Raw genomic sequence first — 24,353 nt, forward strand, 5'->3', positions numbered from 1 at the left:
GAGAGAAGGTGTTATTCGACAGTGGTGCATATGCAGGTAGATACCAGTCTCTTCCCACATTCCTGATGGAATAGGCACGCTTCAGCTTCTGCGTGCCTTCCCAAAAAAATTGTTCTTTAGGGACACGAGAAGAGAGCTTTAATCTGACCACCTTTATGCAGTTCAGTTTGGGATTAACCTCGAGTAAAACACTGTGTTTCCATTGGAAAGGAGTGACTGTTTTAGAAAGGATTCTTTTTTTTTCCTGTAATTCTGTAGGTTATTTTTTTTTATCACAGTTTCTTCATGTCCTCTTTCCCCTTCCTTACCCCTGTAATGAGGAAGCACGCTCTTTGTCAAAAGCGAGCATGTTTTTTTACCCAGCTTCCAGATCATCATTAAGAGAGAGAGAGAGAGAGATTTGGCGGCGTATTGGTGGGGAAGGGAACTGTGCCTGCTATATTTCACTGGGACTGGCGCGTGGAGTAGAAAAGCAGATGTGTGTGGACTGCCAGAGAAATCGCTGACTGATCCTCACGCAGTCTGGGTTCGGGGAGCTGAGACAAGACGAGGCAAAGCAGGTATGACTGATAACCGTGCCAGAGCCTGAGCACCCGTCGTGCCCATTGCAGGCAGCAGGAGCCGGGGCGGCTCAGCATCCGCCAGGATTGATGCGCCGAGCGTTCGCTGGGGTTTGCGTACTCCGTTTGATTTCTTCCCTTTCACGCCGAACACGAGGAACAAGCAGAAGTTAACTGCTTGGGAGGAAGCTGGCTACGTCTTTTTTTGTGCTGCGTTTCACCTCTTTGTTTTTTGGTTGGCTGCAAAACCCGAAGCCAAAAGATGATTGAAATGCCTCTCCCGGGGGAGGGGGAGCCGAGCACACCGCACCCCATCTAGTGGCTTAGCCTCACACTGCCGGCGAGAAGGAAATGCGGCAGGAGGAGGAGGAGGAGGAGGAGGAGGAGGGCTCCTGCAAATCCTGCCATGGGCTGGGTAGACTTCGGACTCCACAGCACCTATGTGGGTGATCCAGAGATGCTGGAGCAGCTGCAGGATACGGAAGGCGCTAGCTGCCTGCCAGACCTAGGGTGGATCACACACAAGGGACTTGCACCAAGCTTGAAAAGAGCGTTAGACAGACGGCGACGCCAAGCCCTCCAGAGTTAGGAAATGCGAGAATTGAGCTGCGTCTGCAACCTTAATTCGGCCTCTGTTTGCATAAGCGTTAAGATACAATCTCTAACGATATCACACACTATTCTTTGTCACATGTCAGTGCACAGAAGGTACCGTGCTGAATTTCTCCTCACAGTATTTTTTCTTCTCTGTTGTTCGGCAAGTAGATCCTGTCTGTCACACGCTACTGAAGTCTTATGAAGACAGAATTTTTTCACAAGGTTTCCTTTATAGTGTTCACAACAACAGGGCCAACTGCTTCATTGGCATGTTACGGTATTTTTGCACCATCCTCTTTGTGAGGAGCATAGTCTGCCATTGTTCCCAATTTGCAGATGAGGAACAGAGGTGCAAGGAGGTTAAACTCAAAGGTATCCCTTATTTTGGGGTGCCCATTTCAAGACCCTCAGACCTTGCTTTCCAGACTGCCTCTCCCACCTACTTCAGTTAACAGCAGTGAGCACAGAGCGCTCCTGTGTATCAGACACAGGGATCAGATCAGGCTCTCCGAAAATGAACCACACGTAATTAGTCTTTTCAGAACAGCGGAAACGGGTAGCTGTGGAAAAAATTAGCTTAAGGGACTATTCTAGCACTACAGTAAAACCATGTGGCAAAGGCAGGGACAGAATCCTGTCTCAGAGCCCCCAGCTCAGGGCACAGCTGCCATAACTGTGAGAAATCCCATCTGCTCCTGCAGCCCCCAGCCTCTCCCTACACACCTTCCAGAAGTGAAGTAACCTCTTGCTGTCAGAGGTCTTGTTCACTGTTACCTGGTTCATTCATAGGGCAGCTTCATCCCCTGCACAGCCATATGGTAGGTGAAGCTGCTGTTGTTTCAAGTTCCTTTCCACCCAAACCCCATTCCATGGTCCTGTCTCCTCCTTCATGTCAGAGCTGGAACTCATAAGTGAGCCTGCTCAGGGCATTAAACCAAAATGGAAATTTACTTTCGTGTTTTCTGGGTTATTTTTCCACCAGATTATTGCTTTGGAAGGGCTCACTGAGGGGTGCCGAGGAGAGACTATGCCAGCACGAAATGGGGCCTGGATTGCCTGGGCTGTGAGGAGCAGGGCCACAGCAACACTGGGTTAGACCCATTTAAATGGTTTGTGTGCTGAGGTTGTAGTTTTACAACCACGATAAGCTGACGCAAGCTGGTGCTGCTTTTGGTACATCAGTCCTTCTCTTCTCAAGGCCTCGCACTCCTGCTAACTCCAATTTGTGAGGCCAGGCAGAGAAGCATAGTGGGAACATATCTGGGTTAAATTCAATGCACCTTAAAAAAATAATGTGGTTTCTTGTTTGTTTATTGCTTGGCTGCATGCATGCATCAGCCATCACAAGGAGTGATGGGACTTGGGACAAGAAAGGGCAGAAATGTTTCTTGCAGTGGCAGCTTCTGCAGGTCTCTGGTGTTCGTGGGACCGAACCTTCAGTTGGGAAGCGTCATGGTTAGCTGTTTAAGGACCATGCCAGCATAAATAAACAGAGAGGTGCCAGAGGAGATGCACACTGCAGCCTCTCGTAATGGCAGTCCGTAACTTCTGAGTGCCCCACATCTCCTCGGCATTTTCATAGACTTGGAGGTGAAACTGCCTTTTCAAGGTACACTGAGAAACGGTGCATCATGTAGGCTGGCTTTGTAGATCTGCTGTACACATCTCTGCCTGTTGGTTGCTGGTGACAGTGGAGGCTATGTGCCCTGGGAACCAGGGTGTGTAAACAGCACAAGTGTCCACCGACATGCAGAGTATGAAGAGTGCAGGACTTGGGGCTCTGGATCAGCAGTATGTGCTGCTGTGTTCGCAGATTTTGCCATGTCTTCTTCCAGTCCCAGTCCCTTCTGCCACGTCCCCTCCGACCTGATCCAAGCCATCCCTGTCTGTTCATTTCAGTTTCATTCCCTTCTTGAATTCAGTCTCCACCAGAACCTGGTCCAAGCCAGGGTTACTAGCACAGGGAGTCCCAGTTTTGTTCATTCAGACTGTGTCTCAGTCCTCGCTTCCCTTCACCTAACTGACAATGATATTTTCATGAACAATACTGTTTGCAAAATTAACTCCTTCACAGAAAATGCAAGCCAGTTGAGGATACTTAGTTAGGTATATTTTAAGTATTTGTGATTAATCACAACGACTTTAATTTACTGTACTGTACATGTCGAATCCTGCAGTCCCGGCATGGCTAGTGATTTAAATTAACCTGACCTTTCATCCTGTTTGTCAGCAGTCCATGACCATGCACTACTGTGTGATTTGTGAATTATTTGTGATTCTGTGTGAACATGGTTCAGCCCATGAATTTTGACACCACTTGATTTAAAAAACAGCTGCTTGTGCTAGGATATTCAGCTTGGTATTCAGTTTTGAGAAACATGGTTTTGCTTCTGTTTCCTGACTGGACACTTCTAAATCCACAAAAAGTCTTTGAGGAGACAGAACAGAATTTCTGGTATGAGTGCTCATGTGAAGTGAATTTTTCTGTTCATTATGATTAGGCATCTTAACACATTTTTCGTAGCAGTTTTTCTGAAAATATTAAACAGTACTGTTATTATAGAAAACAAAAGAAATTAACATAAATTTAGTCCAAATCTATTAATGGATTTTTTTTCAGATATACATTCCAATTTTATCTTCTGTGTCTAGATTTACAAAGTAAGTGATCTATGCCAATTTTCCGTAAGTATGTGGTTTTGCTGCCCAGGTCAAATCTCCTTCCCTGAATTTGAAAATTGTCTGTAGGTCTGCCATTTCGCTTCCCTGGGAGCTGATCTGTGGGGAAAGGTCTAGGAGAGCAACGTTTCTGCCTGGTTGGAGAAACCAGTCTTTGGTGTTACCTGATTTACGTGGATTGATTCCTCTGTTTCCTTCTGTATTTGTTTGCCCAGTGGTTCGTACATTTTAGAGTGGGCGCTTATTGCCCATCCTGAGAAAAGACTATGATACATTATATTTTTTTCTGTCCAACATGGAAAAGGTGTCAACAGTAAGACACTCATTTCCTGGTACTTGAATGACTATTTTGATGGTGAGGAGAACGTTAAGCTCTGGCAGGGTATCTCCAAGTGCCTTTTTTCTCAGGGTGCTGGTAGGGACGTGCAGAATCGAGGGAAAGGCTGGGCTGCTGTCCTTGGTCAGGCAGCAGCATTCCCGCCTATGGATGTGTGTCAGGGCACGGTGGGGCCGGTGGCTCCATAAGGACAGGCCTCAACATGGGTCCAAAGTCCATCCAGGAGACAAGGCCAAAGACAAGACTGGAGATACGCTACAGTGTACCTACATGGGGTCCGTCCAGGCCAGGTCTGGGTGCCCAGGCCTGAGCTGAAATGGGGCTCATGCGCCCATGGGCAAGTGGTGTTGGGGGACACCCCAGGCTGGTCAGGGCCGTTGGGTCCTGTTGGTGCCCTCAGCACCCTGACAGTATGTTGTCTGAGTGGCCTGTCCATTAAAGATGAACTCGGAGCCTTCTTGCGGTCCCTGGCAGGGACACCTGAGCTTTATTTAGGCAGCCTAGGTGCATTAGAGTAATACTACATGGACATCTCTGCTTCTGCATGCTGTGCTTGGGCATGCAGGAAGTTAGGCATGTTGGAAGTTTAAGATTTTTCTTCAGATACCTGTACAAGGTATATGTCTTCTGGGAAAGAAAGCATTTTTTAAACTTTTTTCCTGGTGGTAAGCATTGGACAGATCCTTCCGCCCTCTTCTGCTTTATGTCTAGTGCTTTAGGTATGTGCTGGACCCCCTTGTAAACAAAACCTTTTGTTTGCGAATACTGAAGTATTTAAAAGGAAAAGTAAAAAAAACCATAGCAGTGCAATTCTGAAGGTTTCAATTTATCTATTATGAGTGAACTTAAGTGTATCGAAACCGCTGTTCTAATATGGTGAAATATGGGCACATCCCCCCTCCATGTAGAATTTTCCAAATGGAAAATCACATTTCTTCTCCTAGAATGGCTTCAAGACCTAATGGGAAGAAAAAAACCTTTGGTTCCTTTAAAAAAATGTGTTAGTCAAGGGTGGAGAGCAGCATAAGAAGTACTGAGACCGAGAGAGAAAACAGTGAAAGGTTTGACTCTTGGGGCAGTGGGGACCAAGTAAGATCTTGCTGCACGTGATGAATTCTTTTAAAGAGATGCGTCCCTGAGCAGGATCCTGCCAGGAAAATGCAAGCAGCAGTTGTGGTTATCCTGAGCGTGGAAGGTTACCTTCAGAGGAGACCAGGAGAATGCGTGCATCTCAAGGTCAGGTAGAAACTGAGCCACAAACAGATGCAACTGGTCACAAGCACCTGGGTGTTAACACACTACTCCTGGTTGGGGTCTTCTGTCCTGTGGCTCTGTTAGAAAAGGGAATGATGTCCTTGAACTGACATCTTGGAGGACCTGAAAGCCTCCAGTGGGACAAAATAGTATTTCTTTCTGGAGCTTTCTGGCAACTCTGCTGTGGTTTTCTCCCATCAGGACTATTCATAATTTCCTCCATGAGGAGATTTTGTTGTGCAAAATGTCACACATGAATGTTTCATCATGAGACTGTTACGATGTGGTGAGATGTCATTCCCCAGTAATATGTGTTGGGCTCTACTTCAGAGGCCATAAATCCAGGCCTGAGTAGGTACACAGCATATTCTACTGGAGAGCAACCATCACTGAGGTAACATTGCATAGCTCACGGTGGTGGACAGCAAGTGTCTCATGATAAATGGTCTGTGGGAATCGGTGGGGCACTTGGTTGCCCTGGGCAGCCTTCAACAGGTTGGCGGGCAGGTAGAGGATAACAAAACAAGAGGAATTGTTGCTTCCCACAGGACTGTGCATTACATTCCCTTGCTCCATGTCATGCCAAGAAGTTTGGTGTATTCACTTACATGTGCTTCTCAGACGCTGTATCAGCAGTTCAGCTGCATGGAGTCATTTCCATGGGGAAATTCGGCAGGGGGGCACAGAAGAGCGTGCATAGGTTTGCTATACACTGCACGGGGAGGATTGCGTCAGGATTTTAGTACAGGAAAATCAGTTTTTACGGTGGGAATGCAGTATTTTTCTACTTTATTCAGACACTGTTCATCCAAGTAGGCAGCTTTATTTTATTATTCAAATGAAATCCAAATGGGTGCTTGCAGCTTTGAAAATATATGGATAAAATTTGTTCTTGCAAACAGCCAAATGTGTGTGTTGCTGAAAACCCAATAGAACATTCTGCCATAGGGTGAATTTTATCCACGGAAGCAGACGGGTCTGTACTCAGAACTTGCATCCAAGTAACTTTAAAACAATTTATTTCAGGGGGGAGCTGACCATGCCAGCTATTCCTGATGTTATGTTTGCCTGATCTGGTGCATCAGCATGAATTTAAGTGTCTTCTTTCAGATGGTCACTTATGAAAAATTTAGCCCATTAAAACAAACTGAGAACCCTGCTGGAAAAACCTGGCTGGTGTTATTCCAGAGAATGTATCAAAAGAATAACTCTGGACATTTGAATGAAAAAATTGGTATTTTCATTAATAAGAAATATCTTCATAATGTGAAATATCTTAAGTAATATGAAATATCTTAATTATATGAAATACCATTTACTATGTTGCGACTGATTCCAAGGGCTTTCATCTGCTCAGATAACTCTTTCTTAGTGCTTATGTTATCTTGAATTGAAGGTAGGTGTGGGGTGGCATTTTACCTTTGCTTACCTGCAGCCTCAATTGAAGTAGGGGCTGTGTCCTAGATGAACTCAGCTGCCCTGTGCCCATCCTACCTGTGATGGCTTGAGTGGAGTTGCCACAAAACTGGCACGGGGATTAAGAGGTTATGAAGTTTCTAGCTGAGCTGATGGAGTGCTCTGTGGTGCAGCTGGACCAGAGCTATACCAGTTATTTGTTCTCAAAGGTGACTTTGAGGCAAAGTGCTTCATCCTGATCATCTTAGGATTTTCTGCTTATGGTGACTGCTGTTGGATTGTCCCAGGCTTCCCCCACTGAGTTGAGCTCAGACTTAAGATTGGCATTGGTGTGTTACTGGAAAAAGTACTTCCCATGTATTTGCTTGAATTTGAGGTGACAAGGTGCAGTTTGCTCATAGGAATGTTAACAGAGGTATTTGCGATCTACTGTTGATTATTCTCCTCTTTTAACTTTGTTTTATTATCTTTTCAGCAGAAAATACCAGTGGGTGAAAACCCGATGCCTTTCAAGTCAATGGCAAAACTCCCACCATGTTCATCGAGGCTAGAATTTCATGCTTATTGTGGTCATTCTTTCCCCACAGTTATTAAATAACAAACAATTGAAGTGAACAATTCACAGAGGAATCCTAGCGTTTGTTTACATAACCTCCTTGGTGAGAAATAACAAGTAACATACAGTAATAAATGCATAGTCTTCCTGCCAATGATGTATGAACCAAAGAAAGGTGAACTGTGTCTGATATTCTGTTCTCAACAAATAATTGGACTAGCTGTGGTCTGGCCAGCATTTTGGGGATTGGTTTGGGAATTAAATGAATATTGTGTCTCTGCCGTGAGCAAATCAGTGTTTCCTAAAGTGAGTTTGTAGGTGCCTTCTGTACTGGAAAGAGGCATCTCCTCATGTTACTTTGCCCTCTGGAGAGCTGTGGAAATAACCGGTTTTCAAGTAGCAGTAGCTGAATATTATGTAGCCAACAGGTTAGGCTGTTAATATTGTGGAAGGTCATTAATGACTCCGTATGTCCTCTGGTAATGACATCCTGGTTCTGGAAACATACTCTTCTCTTGCGTCATCTGCACAGGTCATTAGAGATGATAAGCATGACTTCCGGGTGTGTACTGAGTCTTGAAGGAGCTATGTTCAAGCTGTGCAGTAGCTGAGGAAGAAATTTCTTGGCTTTCCTCTCGGTACCTCCTGTATCCCAAGCAGCTGAACAGTTCAGGGCAGTGAAAAATCTATGGATTTTTTTTTTTTTTTTAAGTCTGAGTAGAAGAATCAAGTGCAGTTTCTGAAAGGAGTTTTTAGCAGAGCAGGGGAATGGCTATGGGCTGTATCACAGCTTTCAGATCTCCTGGGACTACAGCTCATCCCTCCTTCTGTCTTGGGAAATGCCATTCCTGTTCCCCCTTCTTCCCTGCTAGTTAGTGTTGAAGTGACGATAGACAGGGGAATGTGGATTGTAAGGAGAAGAAGGAACTGATGACCGCTTGATTAATGTATGGAGAACAACCAGATGCTGTTTCCTAAATGTGGAATTGTTGGCAGAAACTAAGCAAAACTGGGTAAGACAAACAGCACGTTATTGTTTATTAGGCGAGTGAGGAGTGTCACAGTCACCCCCATACAAAAGTTGGAGGTGCCTTTGGAGCATCATTGCGTCTGGCTGAGCTCATAGGCATTATGGTTGAGAGTGTTTGGTTTCATGAGCGTTTGGCTATAAGCTGTAGACTCTGTTTCTGAAAGCAGGTCCCAGAACATCTTCTGGTGCCTTTTATTAGTTAAGGTTTGGCGTATGTGAGGAGTTTTTGCCTGGGACAGCTATCCTGAGGTGCAGAGGGCTGCTGCGTCTCCCACCTGCGTCTGCGTCTGCAGAACGTCCGTGTGTGTCACCTCCTGCACAATGTCACTGATGTTTGTGTAGTGAAGTATTTCTTAGCAAACACCACTGCGGTCTTGGACTCTACTGCCTTCCAGATCATTCTCAAGTATAAATCACCCATTTGCTTTTGACCTAGGAAGTTCTGCATGTTACGTATCTGTACCTGAGAAATTGCCTTCCACCTTACGGAGGGTCTGCTGCCGATCATACATAAATTGCGTGGGAAGGGGGCTGGTGGGGGTGTTGTCCTTTGGGGTTGTTGTAGGGCTGCTTGGACTCGTTTGTGCTCTTGGTCCAGGAAAGGACAAGTTTGTTAACCGTGGGCCTCCCGCGCTTTGGGAAGTGCGTGTGAGGGGCAGGGGCCTAGAGGAGGTGGTTTCTGCCCGCTCCGACTAATCTGTTTATATCTGTCCTTCTCACAAAATTCTCTGGCACCTATCGCCTTGGTAGCTAAGCATGTTTCTCAGATGACCATGGCTTTTTTTCATCTTCTCCTCTTTTTAATAGTCTTTTCTCCTTCCTTTTAAATCGGTCTTTAGCAAAGTTGAGAATTCTTGCACAGGGTTTTATAAACATGTGTTATTAAATTCTAAATCTGTTTTGAAAGTGCCTCTATCCTACTCCCTCCTAGTAAAGTGACCTTTTTAAATGGAGGGAAGTGGGTTTAGATGACAGTCATGATAAATGCGGTCATGTTCACTCAATAAAATAAGGCCCAGTGCATTTGAGGATAAATCAGTGAAATGTACAGCCCCACCTGTCTGTCTCCATCATTCATTTCCACTGTCACTTTCACAGTGGCTGATGGATCACAGTTGCTGTAAAATTAGACAGCCTTTAATCTCATTTCATCCTGATTAGCTTCTCCTTACCCTTTCCCTCTAACTCACTGACTGACACGCTAAAAACTCACACTGGGCTGTGTTTGAGCGTGGCGTACAAACTTCTCTTCAAATACCCTTTTTGCGGGGCAGGCAGGTGTTCCGCTGAGTTGAAATCAAAAAATTAGAAGATGGGATTTTCACATTACTAAAGCAAAACAGCAGACAAAGGCTCATATAAAATTAATGAAAGCAGCAGCCTGGCCAGACTGTGTCATGGGCCAAATTCTTCCTCTTACACCCTGGCAAGCCCAGTGCGTTTGAGAAGATTGTTCCTACTAGAGGCTGAATTTTGCATGCTCATTGCCACGTAATTTTGACTATATCTATGAAAAGTTATGTCCTATATGGGTGTGTGTTCATAAGGAATTACGGTTTACAGCACAAGTTTTCTGATGCTTTCAAGGGGCTTTTTATAGCAGTAAAAAACCCCGTTCATTCCCATGGTTTGTGCTTTCAAGTGGCTTTTTATAGAAGTAAAAAACCCCGTTCATTCCCATGGTTTTGATTTCTGTGTATAACTCATGATTCTGAGGGACCCTGAAAAAGGTCAGGGAGAAAGACTGCGATGTTGGCAATTTCAATGCCAAAACTCCTTCCCTTTTAGATGTCCACAGTGTTACTCCGTCCTCCCTGTTTTGTCCAGCCCCCTCCAGCCCCATGGGCAGATTCATGAGACCAAGAACAGAGTTTTCCCCAAAGCTCTGTGAGAAACAAAGGTCGTAGTAAAGGTGTGCAGTGTTTTATTGCAGTCACCTTTCCTTCTGAAGCCCAGATACTACCCTCCTTTCTAGGGCAAGCTTCCCTTTAGCTTTCCCATGAGTTACGGATGGTAGTTCAGGTCATTTGGGCCCAATCCCATATCAGTGGGAATGTTGCCATCAAGTTAAGTAGGAGCCAGGATTAAGCCCTTAGTTTTCAAGGTTTAATTATCATTATAAGTGTGGGAGTCTTACTGCATAGTTTATATGCATGGGAACAGCAGAAAAGCTTAAAATATAATTTCTTCCTCTACTGGCCCTGTTTGTGTCAATATGGAGGATAAATAAACAAAAGTGTTTCTAAAAATGGAAACACAACATGTGAAAAATATGCATGTGTGCTGCCTGCAGACAGTTCTTCTAATAAATGCTAGATCTCCAGATTGACCAGAGGAAGAGCCTGGTTGAGAGTACAACCACTGGCTTGGACCTAATTTGAAACCATAATAGAGCACTGGATGAGGTAAGAATTGAAAACTCTGTGGACTGATCCTGGGAAGTCTCTTCCTGAGAGGAGGGGTCCCAAAAAGCATCTAAGGAAGACAGCAAATTTCCCATGGGACACCCAAATTCATTCTGTAGTACAAGCATCCACAAAACCAAGGAAAGTACTGGGGTTTTGAGAGAGAGAATTTTAAAACGGGAAAATGTCTGAGATTAAAGAATGAGATAAATATGAGGAGCGGCTGAGGGAACTGGGGCTGTTTAGCCTGGAGAAGAGGAGGCTGAAGGGAGACCTCATTGCGCTCTACAACTACCTGGAAGGAGGTTGTAGTGAAGTGGGTGTCGGTCTCTTCTGCCAAGTAACTAGTGATAGGACGAGAGGAAATGGCCTCAAGTTGCGCCAAGGGAGGTTTAGACTGGACATTAGGAAAAACTTCTTTACTGAAAGAGTGGTCAGGCCTTGGAACAGGCTGCCCAGGGAAGTTGTGGAGTCACCGTCCCTGTCAGTATTTGAAAGACGTGTAGATGAGGCGCTTAGGGACATGGTTTAGTGGGCATGGTGGTGTTGGGTTGACGGTTGGACTCAATGATCTTAGAGGTTTTTTCCAACCTTAATGATTCTATGATTCTGTGATATGGGGGCTAAGAAGATAACAAAAATCTTTTTCATTCTTTCATCCCACTGTAGGAATCTATAGGTAGTACAAGATCATATGCAGTGCCTAGTATAGGATTACTTCCCAGTTACATAAAGTGTACTAGTAACAAATAATCTTAATTAATTAACTTTCGCTGTACCTGGCTGCCCAATTTAAGAACTGCTTCACTTACATGACTTGTAAGAGCACAGACTATGAAAATGATATTCGACCTTTACTAGAAACTAAAAATGTACCTTACTTATTCATCATTGCCTTGGCAAAAACTTCAGTAAGAAGCTTAAATGAGCCCACTTGATCTTTAAGAAAATGTGTCCTAAATAACAAAGCTGTGCGTATTTCTTCTTATTATTATTTGCATATGCTATACTGCACAACTGCATTCTGAGAAAAATAAAAGATAATAAAACAAATGAAATGAGAGATATATCACCCAAAATAATCCAAGTGTGAGATAGGCTGCCTCTTTTTTTTTTTTTTTTTTTTGCCCTTTTTTTTTTTTTTTTTTGGCATTGGCAAAAGAGCACAAAGTAAGAGCTGGCCCTGAGTCATATTGATTTCCCACTGCACTGGTTTCCTAAGTGCTCTGTTGATCCGTGTCAAGCAATAAGTTCCCTGCCTGTACATGCACATCACCTCCCCATTTGTCCTCACCTAGATTTAAGGTGCCCATATGATGAGCTGAACAAGGACATCATTTTTCCTACTGGTGTCACTGGGCCAAAACTACTCTATGTGGTATGATAACTAATGCTGTGTAAGTTTACATTTACCAAATAGTATCACAATAGTGCTGTATGACACTGCAATAATATGTGCATATTATGTATATATAAGTCCTTATTTTTGTGTCTTAGCATTTGCAGTGGAACATGTAAATTTAAAAAAATAGATTATTGTGACTGTAGTTGGTCCATAGTAATTGCAACACCTCCAAAAAACGGATATTGCAAACCTAACGCCACAGTTTTGATCTTTGTTAACAAAGGGCTTCCTGATTAGATGAATAGAAAATGTGTGATTGTGCTGCTAATGACATTGTACAGGAAATTAAGCGTATACATTTGGAAAAGGCATTAAATCAGCAGGACCTTAATTTAAAAACTTAAAACTGTATGGAAATGCAGCTTGTTCATTGCTGTGTAATAGAAAGCTACTGAACACACTGACTCTTCTTGTGGAAACATTACCAGCAGAACAAAGATGGGCCGAGGTTTTCTTAATGTTTCCTATCATACTAGGATTCCTAGCATCTGCTTATTTTCAGGGAAATATCAGGCAACTTCACCCCTTGTTACAAGTTGGTTTTAGAGCAGCAGTTGGGCAGGTGGGGGGGGGCAGAATTCCAGCTTTTTTCCTCAATTATTTGCAAGATTGAATAATGTAAGATTACTAATAAGTGGCTTTGTCTGCTGCTAATTCAGTGGACATACATGCTTGGGGTGATGCATTCCCCCACTATTTTATACAGATGTAATCCCAGTGTTGTATTTTGTACCTTTGGAAATATTTGATGGAATCAGTGCCCTGAGCTGACAAAGGATTCTTGCTTTGCTTGCAGTTATGCCATATAACAGTGCCCATCACTGTGTTGTGGAAGTGGAAAACTTCTTGTTCGTGCTGGGAGGAGAAGACCAATGGAACCCGAATGGTATGTATAGAATATTAAAAGGCACAGGCAGCATCTGCCTTCCTCTGTCTGTCTGTCTGTCAGGTCAGCTGATGTAGTCATTAGCAAGGGATTTTGAGGACCCTCAGCCTAATTGTTGAACCTAATAAAGGCTACTTTTAGATATTGATGTAATAAATATCTGGTACTTTAGCATTAGCACCTCCTTCATTCATCAGCTTCCACATCCCTTGAGAAATGCCACAGGCAGCAGAACAGACTCTTTCAAGTGCATGCACCCAGGCAGCAGCTGTTAAGAATTTTAACCTTCATTTCCAGTCTCCTTCCAGTCATAATATAATAATGCAATTGCAGTAGATGAATGCTTCCTTTCTATTGTCAAACCAGATACTCGCAGCTAAAGTTGTTAATGTGTTAATTATCTAGACTCTGAGATTCTTAAACTGGTCCTTTTTTTAGTCTTGTGCAAGAGCTTCTCATATAGATTATCTGCTGCTACCTTCTTTGATTTGATTACTTCATAAATTTACCGCAAAGAGAAATTAAACAATTTAACAGGCTTCTGAGCAAAGCAAAAGGAGAATACCATGCCTTGCAAAATTCACAAAATTGTCAAGACATTGTTAAAAAGCTTGCACACGAAGAAAGGGTTGTAGTTGTAGCAGTCTGTGTAACAGAGATAATTATGACTGAGAAACCATAAAACAGCTTGCAGGTACACATTTTTACTTTAAAACACCAGAGGATCCAGCTGAAATTACATATACTGCATATATTTTATTGTGAATGCCCCATTTCAGCATCTGTAGTAAACCAAATTATAGAAAATTGTTACATCTGTTCACTTCCTAAAACCTGAGACAAACAATCCAGTCCACCCTATAAGCATATTTCCGTGTAGTTAAAAATACCACTAAATGTCTTCAGTTCTATTGTTGGATCTTCTATTTATTAAACAGGAGATGGCGTGGTATCATTAATGGTGTTTATTATTAGGAGCATCAGCCACATCCAACAACTGAGGGCCCATGTTGTGCTTAGTGGTTGGCGTAGGCATAAGAAGAGGCAGACCTTGTTCCAGACAGTTTATAATTAAATAGCCATGTCACATGAAGGATGAAAGAAAAGAAGTATAATTACCCACAATTTAAAGATGTGGAAACTGAGTCGCAAGATCATGGAGAGACGTAAGAATGGGTACATATCCTGCAGCTGAGATAGGAGTTGAGCACAACTGTGAGATGGATAGTACCTTAGGTCTGAGGTCGCCTAGATCAACTTCTGAGCTGAAGACGTTGCCATCGGATGTCTAACAGCTTCCTTGTTCTATGAACCAGAGCTGTGATTTGTCTGTAGAGAAGATAGGAATAAAAGAGGTAGGAGCATTGCTGATACTGATCTCTTTATGAATTTACCCCAAGAGAAATGGATCTTACTTGTCACAAAAAGTGGACCTGAAAACCGTAAACTGTATCCTGTGCTATTGCTGGGCTAGTTCTTTCTTGAAACTGATTTGCTTTAAATGTGCAGCTATATGGGAACTGCTCGCACATACCCACTTGAATTTATGTAAAGGCCGTTGTTTGCTATCCTCATAGTACAGAAGGGGCTTCATATGGACCTAGCTGGAACTGTCTTGCCCAGAGCATTACAAGGCTTTTGATTTGAATGAGAATGTGCCAGGTGTTTTTCCAGACTTATCCTTAAGATGAGGGCAATGGAAGGAGCACCATGCATTTCTTTAGCCATCAGACCTGCAGGCTCTTGAGAAGCCGGGTGGACCCCGAGGAGCGCCCATGTACCCTCCATGCTGCTCCTGTGACTTCCTGATAACCTAGAGAGCACGGGAGACTTTTTTTCTCTTTTTTGTTACATCCTCCTATGGCTATACCTTTCCAGTCACAAGGGATCCCCACACAAGTAAACGCTTATGAGAGCAGGTTGCAGGCATGGATTAAGACCAACTTTCATAACCTTCAGAGCCCTTCACCTTTTGGCATGGCTGCAGAGACCTTCCTGTAGAGAGCAGAGAGCAGCAGCACCTGCCTCCTTTTGTCCCATCGTCCTGATTTGCTAATCCTGATTTCCGATCACTTGTTACAGTTTCTGCGTTCCGGCAGGTGCTTCCTAACGTGTAAACCTCCTGACTGATGAGCAAGGCAAAATAATATACAGTTGTCATGCAAACTGAATTCCAAAATTAAACTGGAGTCAAACCAGTTACACCAGGCAGCTTAAGTAGGTCATCAAGTCCTTTTCCTGCCATCACAGGCGTCATATAGGCCCATTTTGTAAATTTTCTAAGCTCCATTCGAAAAACAGTTGGATTTTTCGCCCCTATACTCCTGTTGGAAAGCTGTTACAGAATCCAATTGCTCTAAATGACTAGGACCCTTATTCTAATTTCCAGTAAAATGTATTCTTTGACTGTCTAAATCACCTTGTTCTCATGCCAAAGTTGGCTGAGAACTTAATAGTTAAAGTTTAGTTTAGCTTAATCTCCCTCCTGGAGATTTGTTCTTCTGATGTATTACAGACAGCGCTCCTATCCCCTTTCAGCTTTTGTTTTCCTAGGTGCAACAAGCCAAGTTCTTTCTCTCCTGCCATAAGGTAAACTTTCTGTTCCTCCTGTCACCACAGTAGCTCTTCTTTGTGCCTGTTCTAGTTCGATTTCATCTCCCTTCCTGTGAAGGGACCAGATTTGTATCCTGTATTCCCACTCGAGGCTCACTAAACCCTTCTCTTTCTGCCCTGCACTGTATAGTCTTCTACATTCGAGGTATTTGTAGTGAATATGTGTATGACACATGTTATGTTAGGAGGCCAAGGTGCCCAAATCATAGGTTTGTATGACAACAATTTAAAAGCTGCTATATAACCAGTGACCACTGAAGTCCTCAGTAACTCTGAAAGATGTAGTGAATATGGCAGCATTAAAACCTCCTACTAGAAGTCCAAACTTATGATCAATACTTAAAATGTTTTGAAATTCTGCTTTTTGAAATAGAAATAGATTAATAAATGTCCTAAATAGTGAGACCTAGAGCCAGTTAGATGCCTGCTGTTACTCTTTTGCGGTTTACTGAATCTATAGCTCTCAATGCTGCTTTTTCTAAATTGTCTGTATAGACTAAAGATATTCAGATAGGGACCAAGAGCAAAGCCTCACTTCACTAAACCCAGTGGCAAAATGACCAGTTGCCCTTAGTGTATGGAGATCTCACCCTATGTCTTGAGATGTGTTTGAGTGGTGCTCAGCATAAAGGGCTTTGGTCCTCATTAGGCACCACGCTGGATTTGAAGGGAAATGCTGCATTATTCATCAGTCTTCTGCTTTACCCTCCTCATATAGAACATGCTTATAACATAGCGAGGGAATGAGTTTGCTTCCAGACGGAGCGGTCAACATGGTTTCTTTCTCTGTTTTCTTGTAGAACATGATCTTAAATTATTACGAATATAAATTCTAGCTGTATCGTTATTCTTCTCTAGAATCTTGATGGTCTATTTACACTTGCTGAAGTAAGTGTGGAATGAAACAAGCAAAGCGAGCCAATCCTACAGAGGCTTTTCTGATGCAAAAATATTCACCTTGTAGAATGCCCAGTGACCATTTATAGAACTGTGACATAGGCAGTTGGGTTATTCTGCTGGCCTGTGAAGCCTCTAATTCAATTTTTTAGTCACACATACATAAACAAAGGTTTCTGTTTCCGAGATCCTCATCTGTTGAAGTCTCAGGTGTTACAGGAAATTGCCATACACTCTCTTGCTTCAGTTTTCTTGCTTTGATGTCAATCTGCATGTAAAATAAGATGAAATCTTAATATCGTGAAGACATGAATACAGACCTTGGGCTTTACAGCAGGGATAAGCTAGTTAGCTGGTGTATGTTGCTCATGTTTCATATTTTAGCTAACACACTTGGAATAAAACTCTTAAGAGTGTATTCCCCCTTCGATGCACATGTGTAATTCCTTCTAACTTACACTGAAAGTACATGGTGGAATAAACCATCTAGTGCAAACATTGCATACCCCATGCTGATGGCTTATGCAGCTCCTGGTTATTTGCACAAGGTTTTTTTACCATATTCTACGTAGAGATGATGTGAGGAGAAAGAAAAGCACGTGTTTGCACTTTGATTTTTTTACCTGCCACAAAATACTCTAGTCATAAAAATACTGTGGGGATGCCCTCTTTTGGGCAGTAATTTTGTTTAGTGCTGTGATTTATTGTGGCTGTGAAAGTATCACATTTAAATACACATTTTCAAGATCTTACTACAGAGAGCAAGAATAATCTCTATCTGCTTCTACTGCTAACAATTGCTAATTCAAACCTTGCAGTGCCCCATTTGTTGAATTATTACTGTACACATAGTGTAATCATACATTGTTGTAAAAGGGGGAACCCTTCATAAAAGCTGTCAACTTGTGAAGTATATGTAATATATATTACAATCATGATGTTAAATACATGAAACAAACAGCTGAGTGTCAAAATAATCTATCTTTACAGGGAAACACAGTACAAACTTTGTTAGCCGATACGATCCCAGGTTTAACAGCTGGATACAACTTCCACCCATGCAAGAGAGGTAAAAACCTGCTACGTGTTTTTCAATATATGTTTTATCATCCTAGGAGCAGCTGAAGTTTGGCTTAGTTCTGGGAGGAAGGAGGCCTACAGAAGCATTGAAAATACTGAGATAAAATTGCAGCATGCAGTTGCTTCCCATTTGTCTCCTAATTTTTTTAAACTTTCCAAATTCAAAACTCCAGATGCCAAATCCTGCAGGGCTAACTCATGCAAAATAACCATGGACTTTGTGCAATTACTGGTTGCCTGAGTACGGTCTGAAGGATTTTTCTGAAGTCTTCACAGTGTCCTGTCATGTTCCCTGACTGAAGCATCATGAGTTTGCAGTAAATAAGCAGTATAGTCAGATATCTTACAGGGAACTGAAACCTTCACATGTTGACTCCATCCTGTTTCACCATGCCAGCCATGAAAAGCTCTCCTCAACATGTCTCACCTTGTCAGAGAACTCTTAATCCTAGGTGGTCTTTAAGTGAAGTTGCTGTCAGCTAATGCATATTGGAGTAGCATACATTTTAATCGTAATTGTGTACCGAAGAGCAGAGGTGCACGTAGAGTTGAGCAATGACCGGTAAAGATGGCGTAAACTTAACTCTGGATCCAAAATCCTACCTTGGCAGGTAAAAAGTCCCCCAAACCTGAACCGAATGATGCATGTTTCCTAAGAAGAATCTCAAAGGCAGAAGATCCAACGTTACAATGTTGTTTTATGAAACAGCATTCAATGTCCATCCTTCAGTTCAACACCCATCTTCTCATGGATCCAGTGTACAACAGATCTCACACCACCTCCCTAAGACACTTTCCTTATTCCATGTGCTGTCAGTATTACAGCTCTTTTTCTGTTGCCTGCCCCCAGTGTTCAGGTGTCTGGCAGTCATAAATACATTGAACTCAATGCAACCTTGCAATTCAAGGTGTGTATTACGACATGCATGGAAATACGGCTGTCCTTTCAAATTTTCAGAGGTAAAATGTCAGTCTGTAGAGTTTTTGAAGAGCCTTTGTTCAGGATTCAGTTTGATTTACCTAAGTCCATACGCAGACACATGTGCAATGCTTGTCACCAAAAAATACTGCATTGTACCACTGCATGAAAAAGCACAAAAGTGGAACAGATCTGAGGAGGTTCCCTGTTGGAGCTGAGTGAACTGATAAAATTAGCCATATAAATAGAGATAAAAAAGAGCATCACAGTTCATTATAGTTTTGGGCTTTATTAATAACATCATCCTTTACTGTAAAAATCCTTTACTAAAATTCCTTTTTCTTTTTTAGTTGTTAATAGAGCTAGTCCAACAGCAGACTTTAGCTAAAGAGGTGACCCTGCTTTGGCAGCCCCCAGCCTTCTCCCTCACTCCTGCCAGCACTGTGGGATAACCCCACAACTGGGTTATTTACCTTAAAATAGTGGGATGCCTTCCCCTCTGGTTCAGCTCCCCGGACTGAGTCACCACCAGCTCAGGTGTTGGCGCGGGGGAGACAGGAGGTGTGCGTCGCCATGCAGGTCATCCTCAGTGAACCGGGAGGCTGACTAGTGTTTGTACTGAGCCTGAAGCTCTTCTGTGGAGCCTAATCTGTGTCCTAATTAGGCCTTCTGGGTATCTGCAAGCAAAACTCCTGAAGGGCACGTGCGGCTGGCTGAACGGTTGGGCTTATTTGGCTGACAAAGCTCAGAAGGCAGAAGTAGGTAGTTGAGGGTTGGAGAAAGCAGGCAGTAGGACACAGTGGCCAGTTGTGTTTCACTAGAAAATCAGTTTATAATCGCAGGTGTGGAATATGACTTGCCTTGTGCTCTGGTGTAAGCTGTTGCCTTCAGCCGAGAGTCAGAAACTCTGCTGCACATTCTTAGCAGCTGCCCGGTAATGTATTAGCATCTCGGCTCCTTACAGTGTTATTTAAATGTAATGGTCCACTCATTCATAGTTCCTTCTGCAAGGGGCTTTACTATGACAACGTTAATCGTCACCTCTTTTGTTCAGGATGCATAACTCATAGGCTTGCCCATTATTTCTCTATAAAGGCTCCTAAGCGTTGGGCCTATTGTTGGAAAACAAGGATTTTCAAATCACTTTCTAAAATGTTTTTAATGGTTTATTTGCTCATCCCTAATGACTTCCTCAGAGTTGTTGCAGCCTTTGGAGGTAGGGTCTGGCGCAATTTTTAGAAGATCATACAAACAAGAGAGGGCTTTTAGCAGCCTCCTTCCCCAGCTCCTTCAGTCAGATAAAGTTCCCATTAAAGTCAACAGGCTATTTTTTCCCAGCTAGGAGTACAGGGTCACGCCCTGTCTCTGCTGGCATAATGCAGGCACCATTGACAAGACAGACTGTTTAATGGGTTCTTCTGAGTCATTATGGTCCATCAAGTCAAAACCTACTTAGGAATTTTAGTCTGAGAATAATTGGCTGGATAGACTATAATAGCTCCTTTGAAATGACTGCCAGGTAAATGTAGGTCTCATTCACAGGCAGTATGTTCTCAAGTTGAAAATCTGTATGAAATATTTGATGAGTAAACTTTTATCTCATATGCTAAAATCCATATCTGATTGATTTTACCGCATGAGCTATAAAGAAAAGTCTAATCCCGTTATGGATTCAGAGCCATCAGTGTATTTTCTTTAAAGCCAAGTTTGGTTTCTTTTCATTTGAAGAACATCTCAAAAATACATGCTTTTGAAAAGTATGTACTATTTTCAGGCATGCGTTTTTTAGAGAAACAGCAAATGACTCATCGGCTTTTGAAATAGACATCTGCCTGCTGATGCAATAACAACGGGATGCTTTTCAGAGAGCAGTTCAGTTAGATTAACATGCCTACTGAAGGAGTGGTCTTTGTAGCAGGCGTATCTGAACTTGTGGCATGAGCCTCAGCTGGACACCTCAGTCAGTGCTGTTCCGTCTTGCCAGCTAAGCCCAGAGCTGGACAAGGTGTGTGGAACATAATAATATTTAAAACATCTTCTTTTTTCTTGCATTCCAAGTTGAAAGTTTTTTTTTAAAGACCAGCAAAAAACACGGCATTGTACCAGGGCCTGAAGAAGCAAAAGTGGAAATGAGCAGGTCAGCGTCCTCACTGAGGCCAAGTGAACTGAGAAAAGAAGCCACAGAAAAAGAGATAAAACAATTTAACATTTTATTTTAGTCTATTACTTTAATAATAGTAATGTTAACCCTTATTAAGATTACTTTAGTTTTTGAAAAGCAACGCATACACTCTAACAGTGACCCTGAAATCAGGTCCAGATATTGCGATGATTAGTAAAAGTATTGATAGTTTTAAATCTCAGACTGGTAGTTGTATTTCCTGTTTCAGGGCATAAATTCATCATCTGTGGAAATCAGAAAGAAATTCTTCCCTTTTATGTGTTTGTACTTACAAGAAGGAGTTAGTTGGGTTGATTATTCAGTGAAGGGGAGTGAAGGAAAAGCATTTCAGAGACCAGTGAACGTCAAGTACTTGCAGTCCTGAAGAAAACCACAAAATAATTGCCTTATTGTCCATATTCAGATCCTGAGGTGGATTCCATTTATCTCATTAGAATGGATAGCCTTTTCCCACTTTTGTGGGGAAAGTTGTTGTGCAAAGATTGCTATTTTATTTTATTATATTTTAATCTGAATCATATTTTACAGCAGTTTAAAAAGTCATCACTTAACAGCATGCCCCTTACACACTGTATCATTGAAAAGTAAAAAACCAAACAGCTTACAATATTTGGGCCAGGAGTTACTGAGCGAATATTCACATCCAAGCAGAAGAGTGAAGCGTTCTGACACTTTCATTTTTGCTCCTTATAGTGACACTGTGTGGATGAAACCAGGAGTACACATACAGAATAATGTCGGTGAAATCCTAGTTAAAATAGTAATGCTTGCCAGTTGTACCTACCTCTGTTTCTTAAACTTGACCTAAAAAAAACCATGCTGAGAGCAGTTCGTTAACAGGTTTGTCAGAGGAGGTGCGCGAGGACAGACGAGCGGACGTGTGAGCACCCCAAGCATTGACGACAGGCACCCTGTGGGTTTGTGACTTGCAGCTGCCAGACACAGGAGGGTCGGAGAGCATGTGCCCACCCGTGCAGGCTCTCTGATGTCTCATAGGATGTGACCTCTGCAGCTTTTCCGACTTTTGGGGCCGCTACAGGCTGTCTTACCTCTGGCCTGTCACGTACTCTCAGGAAGCATATAGGCACTTGATTGCCTCTAACAAATGCCCTCTGTCAAACTAGAGTGAAATCAGCCAGCAGGTTTTTGTTGAGGAGACAACACTCAGGCAGACATGGGTACACGTACAGTGTAATCAAATAAGCTTTGTTTCCATAGAAAATCAGGCTAAAAACATAGATGCACGATTTGCTGCCCGACCATGCAGAGCAATATATGCCATCAGCTTCTATCTGCCCATTGACAGATAAATTAAATGGTCTTATTTAATTCAGCAGCTGGGCTGGAGGCACTTAGCAGCATTCCTGTCCTCCTGTTTCTATCTTGTCTTTTGGTAGCCTTATCCTTATGCCAGTGTTCCTGCTCAACAAGGGGTGCTGTACTGCACCGTCCAAGTTGTGGTGCAGGCAAGATGAAAGCAAAGAGGTAGAGAAGAGGTGCTCGGTGACGCAGCTCCTCACCAGCCAGGATAAGGAGCCCTGCCAGGTGTGCACCAAATCCAAAAAGTAAGGCTAGAAACAGGCGGCGTTGCGTCAGATCTGTTCCCTGAATGCCCAGCCAGCCCTGCTGTTTCCATGGCTGTATCTTCATGTCTGCCTGACCTCTCCTCCAACTTATAAACTATCAGCCAGTCTCAGCCACATTTAACAAAGAGGGAAATTTCTCCAAAATGTTAAAGCATACTACAAATGTTGTGAAAATAGGCAGCTGGGTAAAGGAGAGAGATCTTATTCCTGCCTTCACTGAAGGAAATGCTCCTGAACATGTGCCTGGCTAGATGGCAGGTTAGAGACACGGCACACCAGGCTTTGCTAGCCCACCTGGTCATGGGATGACTATAGGGAAGCCTGGAGAGGATTGGGACATACCAGAGCTGTTCATTGCAGGGTGTTGTGCTCTGCAGGTGGACCACCACTCATCCCGAATGCTTTGCAGCAGTCTGCAGGATCAAGCCCTTTATGGTGCAGGTGACCATCAAGCCCCTAAGATGTACCGTGCGATTCAGGAGTGCAATATGCAGCCGCTCCAAGATTTAAATTTGGGTGCCTGGGCAGGAACCGGAGTGCCTTGTGTCAGCCACGGGGCAGGGTTTGGTAAGCTGCAGCCACGCTCCAGCGTGCCTGTTTCGCAGGAGCTGTCAGAGCTAGACCTTGCCGTGCCTCACCTGCCTGCTTGTCTCTGGGCTCGCACACTACTCCAGTTTCACCCAGGAGAAAATTTGAGGTTTGGGACTGACAATTCTTGTCATTCAACATTTTGTACAGGTCTTCATCCTAGCCTAGCTGTGCTCTTTTGCAACTTTCTTTCTCATATCATTGCAGCTTAAAATTAAAGGCCTCTACCCTAACAAACCTTCCTGCTGCTGAATAATACAGGGAGCTTTCCCTGAAAGTAGATTACACCAAACAGGGTCTCTCAGAATCATCTACTGCTCCGTTTTTACTTCAGCAACAGACACTGTTAATTTTGGAGGCACAAGGAAGACAAACTAATATATCCCTAGCAGTCCTGACCAGAAACAGTAACTATTTTCCTGCATACCTGAGTTGCGTGTGAAAGCAAACAGGTGGTTAAAACTTTTCTCAGAGTTAGTTGGATGGAGACAGACCTCTTTTGAGTTAAAGGGCAGAAATGTAATATTGTGCCTAGCATAAGGAAAGTTATTCTATTTGCAGTACTGCAGAAAGAAGAAAAAAATGATAATTGAAGAAAAATTTTGATGATGTGGTTCTCTTAGTAAATTGGGAACAATGACCCTTGAAGGACCATAAAGAAAGTGAATGTCAAGATAATTTATTATTGTTACATTATCTACCTCATTTTTCATTTGTCTTACTGAGTTGTTATATCCCTTACAAGGTAATGCCCCAAACATTAATGAGCACCTTTTTATCTTTCACGGGTGTGAAGAAGCAACAAACAGCTTTGAAAAGGGGTATTTTATGCCAGATGTGTGCTTAATTGTTTTGACACCAAAAATGAAGTATTCATTTGATGTGGAGCATGTATTTGATTAGGCAAGCAGCCACAGTCTCTAGGATAGCTGCAAGCATGTGAGGCTCCTGGACACTTCTGTCTGAAGTAGCGTTTGAAGGAGCCGCTATCTTAGTTCAGGGAGTCAGTTGGAAAGGAAAAAAAACATGGCTGACGTGGCTAATTGGTTTGTTGTTGGCTTGTTTTGTTTTGTTCTGCCCTGTCCTCCAGGAGAGCCAGTTTCTACGCCTGTCGCCTTGACAAAAACTTGTATGTAATTGGGGGAAGAAACGAAACTGGCTACTTGTCCAGCGTGGAGTGCTACAACCTGGAGACAAACGAGTGGCGTTACGTGTCTTCGTTACCGCAACCTTTGGCAGCCCATGCAGGAGCCGTTCACAATGGCAAGATATATATTTCAGGCCAGTGTCTTTTATAATTCCTGCTATATAACAAAAAAACAACCCAAAACAACAACAACAAAAACCCAGGACTCAAAATCAT

At 42.9% G+C, this 24,353-nt stretch overlaps 1 protein-coding gene across 1 annotated transcript in view; it reads left to right on the top strand.

Annotated features, from left to right (window-relative positions):
* The window catches only part of KLHL14 (kelch-like family member 14), a 46,932-nt gene that overhangs the window by 16,283 nt on the left and 6,296 nt on the right, over positions 1-24,353 (top strand). Inside the window, exons 2-4 of the mRNA XM_009586967.1 lie at positions 13,036-13,125; positions 17,626-17,704; positions 24,081-24,271. Of these exons, the coding sequence (XP_009585262.1) occupies positions 13,036-13,125; positions 17,626-17,704; positions 24,081-24,271 (360 nt within the window). The remainder of the gene's footprint in view (positions 1-13,035; positions 13,126-17,625; positions 17,705-24,080; positions 24,272-24,353) is intronic.

Source organism: Fulmarus glacialis, unplaced genomic scaffold (genome assembly GCF_000690835.1).
Source record: "Fulmarus glacialis isolate BGI_N327 unplaced genomic scaffold, ASM69083v1 scaffold8761, whole genome shotgun sequence".
Lineage (NCBI taxonomy): Eukaryota > Metazoa > Chordata > Aves > Procellariiformes > Procellariidae > Fulmarus > Fulmarus glacialis.